The sequence below is a fragment of the Haplochromis burtoni genome, unplaced genomic scaffold (assembly GCF_018398535.1).
Source record: "Haplochromis burtoni strain Fernald_Lab_line unplaced genomic scaffold, NCSU_Asbu1 Contig_34, whole genome shotgun sequence".
NCBI lineage: Eukaryota > Metazoa > Chordata > Actinopteri > Cichliformes > Cichlidae > Haplochromis > Haplochromis burtoni.
In genome coordinates, this window is record NW_024582395.1 from 20,188 (window position 1) to 26,074 (window position 5,887).

General features: G+C 39.9%; 1 protein-coding gene across 1 annotated transcript in view; it reads right to left on the reverse strand.

Annotated features, from left to right (window-relative positions):
• Positions 1 to 2,274: 2,274 nt before the first annotated feature.
• hspb1 (heat shock protein, alpha-crystallin-related, 1) overlaps positions 2,275 to 5,887 on the reverse strand; it is a 6,681-nt gene continuing 3,068 nt past the window's right edge. The window contains exons 2-3 of the mRNA XM_005918956.3: positions 3,638 to 3,701; positions 2,275 to 3,052 (exon numbers count right to left, since the gene is read on the reverse strand). Of these exons, the coding sequence (XP_005919018.1) occupies positions 2,896 to 3,052; positions 3,638 to 3,701 (221 nt within the window). The 3' untranslated portion in view covers positions 2,275 to 2,895. The remainder of the gene's footprint in view (positions 3,053 to 3,637; positions 3,702 to 5,887) is intronic.

Here is a 5,887-nt window from a genome sequence, read left to right on the forward strand (position 1 = left end):
TGCCTCATCTCAAGTCAGTGTTGGGTTTCATGAATGAAGAACATTGTGTAGCAGATACAAAGACATATGTTGCTGCATACAAAGAGGATATATGCAAATATATAGAAAACATAAATAGAAATAGTTTACAAGATTAAGACAGCTGATAAGCAGGTGTCCATAGCATAGGAAAAAGAAACATCAGTTCATGTCTGATGTCAAATCTGTGTAATTATACAGCACGCTGGAGGCTTAGTGCATAGCACAGCGTTCTATAAATAGATATCCCCTGCAGCTTTGGAGTTAAGAGTTGGGTTAGTATGTGCATTAGTGAGCTTGCATACAACATGGATGACTGGAAGGTGACAGGGAGGAAGAAAAAGAAGTGATGAAAACCGCTAGATACTCTGTACGTCACTAGTTGTAGTGCTGCAGCTTTCATTCACTCTGCATTGACTCACAGTCAAGTGGAAAGAGATGAGCATTAACACAACTGCATGTAAGACTGGTAGTGGAAGCAGCCCATCAGCGAACACTTTTCCAAACTCCTGACTGTGTCAGTTTTCATGTTTAGATAATGTCCGAGTCTACACCCTTAAGATGTAGTGTGATTTAAATCTTCTCTATCACATATTTGGACACTTTTCTCACTGGTTTTGCTGAAGGTGTCTCACCCCAAATCACATCATATATGGCAATGTCATGTGAAAGGAAATATAAGAACAATGGATGCAAATCAGAGACCCTCAAAATTGTGATGAAATGTGATTTATCAGTAAATTAAATTCTATATAAATTGTAAATATTTAAATTGAGGTATTTAAGCTGCAAACTAACCTTAAAGTCAATTCAGTACACTTTTAATTGATGTAATATAATTAATATTTGTGGGGTTTTGCACAGCTGCTCAAAAACTATTCTGGGACCAGATATAAACTGCTTGTCTGTCAGTGTTTAAGAAGTGAATAAGCGTTTCAGGAGGTTTCTGATCATAATCTTCTTGCTGTGAAGTGGCTGTACTAATCTGTTTGTAGCAGTCAAAGAAAATCTATTTTTCAAAGTTAACTATGGCATGATCACAATCACCAAATACTATGATTTAAACACTATAAATATATTCAGGTCCATATTAATATTTACAGTTTATTCATTCATTTATTTATTTTTTATTAAAGCTAGCTAAAAGTCTGCAGTTCAATCACATCTTGATTGATTTAAAACCCCACAGTGGTGATCTACAGGGGTAAAAATACAACTGTGCCAACGTCCAAATACTTGGGATACTATGGGATACATTCTGGTTTCCATTTCTGTTGGCCAAGTTTTACTTGTATGTAAGCAATTAGCCTATGAAGCTAAATAAAATGTATCTAGGGTCCCGTCTACTTCACATTACCAGTGTTTTCAATGGTATCTGGTCAGCACGTTACATGAATTTCTTCCTGTATGGATGCAGCTTCATGCCTGACTGCCTTTTTGACTTCAGGGGGCTCGGTAAATTTTCATTTCACAGCAGGATACAAGCCTGGTGCAATGGTTATAAATGACCTTGTTCAGTCAACAGAACAGAGCAAATCTCCATCAATTATATATCCATTTGGCAATAAATTATTCATTAGAGACTTTTGTATGATGGAATTATGCAATTTGGGAATTAAGACACATTTCAGTGCAGATGCACAGCTAAAAAGATGGCTACATTTCTCTGTAAATATAACACCTAGGTCACAGCAACATCACTTTTACTCTGACTCCATACATATGGGCATATGGGTGCTATCTGCTGAAGTTCACTTTACTGTGATTCATTGAAAAAAAAAAAAATTTATATACCGTCACAGTCTGCAGATTATGAATAATATACTAAGTCCTTATCAATTTAAATCTTTCAGTGACTGACCTAATGGGGATACTCTACAAAAAAAAAAAGCTGAAGTAATGTTTTATTCACCTAAAATGTGTTACAATTTTAATGAAAACTGGTCCACTGTGTTACTGTGTGGAGGGATCAGACGGTCACATGGGGGCGCTATTGTTAAATATCAAATTGTTACAGTCCTTTGTAGGGCAGCTGTGGCTACAATGTAGCTTGCCATCACCAGTGTGTGAATGTGTGTGTGAATGGGTGAATGACTGAATCCAGTGTAAAATGCTTTGGGGTCCTTAGGGACTAAGTAAAGCACTATACAAATACAGGCCATTTATCATTTACTGGTGACCACAGGATGAACCGTTTGGCATCAGGTATCACAACAGCAACACAAACTCAAACACAAATGAACAGCAGAGACTCTATATGTTGGGTGTTTTTTATTTCCTGTTTGCATGGCTTTAATCAGTCTGTTTCAGTCCACACAACAGCAAGATCACAAACAGTCCTCTTTCTTTACTCAAAGCTTTGGTGTATATGTGGATTAGTATGTGCATTATTGGAGGCATTCTGCTGCTATTCACATTTGCTGCTATTCCATTCTGTTTCGATGTCTGAAGAGGGGTGTGTGTGGGGGGGGGGGGGGGGGGGGCCCGAGCACGAGAGAGAAAAAGAAACAAGAAGCTGAGAGCTGGGCTAAGCTGCGTATTCAGATGAAGAGTGTAATTACAGCAGAAAGAGCACGCACATGGCACTGGTGCAGATATGTTTACACAGTGTGCTGTGCTGGGGTAGGCTCATTACCAGAGATGGAGTTGAGAGGGAAGAGCTAGGGCAATCCTTCGCTCTCCTCTGCTTGGCATGTGAACAAGCTCTGTTTATGAAGAGCGGTAAGCTGATGCTTTTCCTCACTACAAGCGGAATATCCCCCGTCCTTTTCCTCCTCCCACACACACACACACACACACAAACACACACACACACATCTATTTGAATGTGTGTATGTGGAGGAGGACAGGTGGAAGGAAATGGTGCCCATTTTCTTACTACTTCTTCACCACACCGCCGTTGCTTTCGACATTGACGGGTATCGTGGTTTCTGAGTGCTCAATGGCCGGTTTGATCAAAGGAGCCTCCACGGTCAGCACACCTTCAGGAGAAAGGGCAGAGGTCACCTTCTCAACATCAGCTGAAGGGGGGAGGCTGCGAGGGAGGAATACGACACAATTAGGTCAGAAATCAGAAGAAAAGAAAAGAAAACCTTGCTTCTCAGTGAGAAAAGGATCAGTGCTACAATTTAGTCAAAAACTAACAGGACCAAAGCGTTTAGTAAAACGAGTAAAGTTCAGTTGCAGCTTAGTGTATGTTACTCTATGGCCCCTAGATGGCAGCAGAGCCCTATGAAGCTAAAGTCTACCAAGACTCAAGAAGGGATGAACCGCTTGAAGGCTGCTGCTACTTTTCAGAGCATGAAATTTAGCTATCAGCAGCCCGCCAGCCAGAACAGATCAGCCCATGAACTAAAGAGACTCACAGTATCAGAGTCACGATTTTAGAAAAATTAATCACACTTATGAATAAATCAAATCCAATTTAGAGGACGAACACCAAAGGCAATACCAGTCAGCCACAATAAAATTTGTACTTCTAAAACCTAAAGTCTTCAAGTGAGTAGTTGACATACTGCATGGGCCACATCTTCCTTAAATTAGTTTGATTAATGGCAGGAAGTGATCAAGAGTGCATCAAGATTCCTTTCTATTCTTTCTCAAGTAAAGACAAACTCACGTGTACTTCCTGGTGAAACTTCTGGACACAAAACCATGCTCATCTTTCCTCTCCTCGTGCTTACCTGTGGACACAGACAATGTACTTTAAGCTAGACTGAAAGATATATTTGCTATAAGGAGCAGTGCAAGAAGACATCTTGTTTACCATAGTAAAATAAACCTGTTGGGCGGAACAGTGCATACAGACTTCATTCCACTAATCTAAGCCTTAATTTATGCACTCTACTTTAGCACCTAATGAAAATAATAAATTGGATTGTATAAAGTATTTCTTACTGGTGCACAGTTACTTTTATAGAGTCCAGCCATAATCTGATTTGGACTTTGTGCTTTTTCAAAGCATTTATTTATGTGATCCAGAGATTGCTCTTATGCTTAGCACAAAGACTACAGGCATCTTCCATCACCTCTGAAAGTTAATAATAAGCATTCTGTTTCTATTTTTAAAACTTGGCTGTGAAAACTAAACGTGGAGATGAATGGTTGTTGAGGTTTTCTTTTTTTTTTTCCGAGTTGGTTTAGTTTATTTCCTGTCTGCAGACCTTCAAAGGTGCACACCTGTGTTGTTCTTTACTAGCATGGACGGAGGAGGTCTAAGGCAGATGAGAGTAACGGGTAGAGGGGTCCAAGGAAGAGACATCTGTGTGTGAGGTGGAGGTGTAGTTGGAAAGGCATTCATGGCTTTTCACTTAAAGAGGCTGGACAAAGAGTACAACCGGTTTAAACAGAAACACTGTAATGTTGCTGTGCAGTAATATCTTCAGCAATATACTTCATGTAATTGTTTCCTCAAACCCATTACATGTATTCTTTATAGAACTGCCGTTCTCTGGTGGAAGAGGGACAATTGTCACGCAAATCAGGGCAGCAGTGATTGCAGATCAGGAACCTCAACAACGTGGGCCTGAACACCATTAACCATGTCTTGAAAAGCAACCATATGGCCATGAAGCAGCTCTACAGAGTTCCATTTCAAAGGAACTCAGAAGTTGTGAAGGAGGCCAGATGCTGTAATGCCTTGTCATATCATGCAGTTAGAGTCAACTGGAGTCACTTTTCATTGTAATTTTGCTTTTACTTAGAGAAGAATGTAGCTTGAAGCTGAGGGAGCACATCATGTCTTCATTTATGCTGATGAAGTCGGCTCCTGTAAAGTCAGGAGTTGTGGAACGAACCTCACTGGATACAGGGCCACTTTCAGAGTTCCAGGACAGAGGGGTGCCAGCATACCCACGTGTGCTGCCATCTCCAATGATGGTGTCCTATGCTATATCCCCACCATTCACCCATCCAACACCGAACGACTCATGACATTCCTGAATACACTTCATGAGAGGCTGATCCAGCCTGAGGAGAGAGGGCTGTTGAGGACTGTCATGCCTCTCTTCGCCATTATCTAGGATAATGTGGCGTTCCACCAATGAGTGGTTTACAATACACCCACATATAATGATGCATTTCCTCCTAGCATGTGCCCCATTTTTTTTTGAATCCGTTAGAGGAGTTTATTATCACCATCCCTATGAGCAGATACCCTTTCTGAATGCAATGACTGCTGCAGCCCAAGAAATAGGTGAGAAGGAATGTTAAGGTTGGATACGGCATGAAAGAAGTTTTTTTTTTTTTTTTTTCTCGGTGTATTGTAAGAAAGAATTTTGAGTCTGATGTGGATGAAGCCTTGTGGCCAACTCGTCAAGACAGAAGGGACTGAGTATCAATAGTGGCTGTTTCTTATACTGTAATAGATTTTATTTTGGTTTACTATATTCATTTTGAATATATGTATTTTCTGTAATATGTACAGTATTTCAGTTTTCAGCCAGTTTGCATCAAAGCATTTTTGATTCTGGATCCCACTAAGCGCTGCATTTTGTATTTTGTTGTTCGCTGCTCAGCTGGCAGGCAATGATTGATTAGAAAAGCTCATATACTTGTTTGCAAATTGTGTTGTTTTGAAGGCAAAATTAGCTTTTGGAGGCATAAACAAAATGTGTCACTTTGACTGTCAGTGCGTCTGTTAGGCTTGCGTGAGTTGTCTGCTGCATGACAGCAATCAAGAAAAGCTGTAAAGCACTAAGGATATACATACGTGTATTCATAGATTTCTAAAATGTTTCATAAATGATTTTTTCAGAGTTTTAATTTGCATATACAGGGAGTGCAGAATTATTAGGCAAATGAGTATTTTGTCCACATCATCCTCTTCATGCATGTTGTCTTACTCCAAGCTGTATAGGCTCGAAAGCCT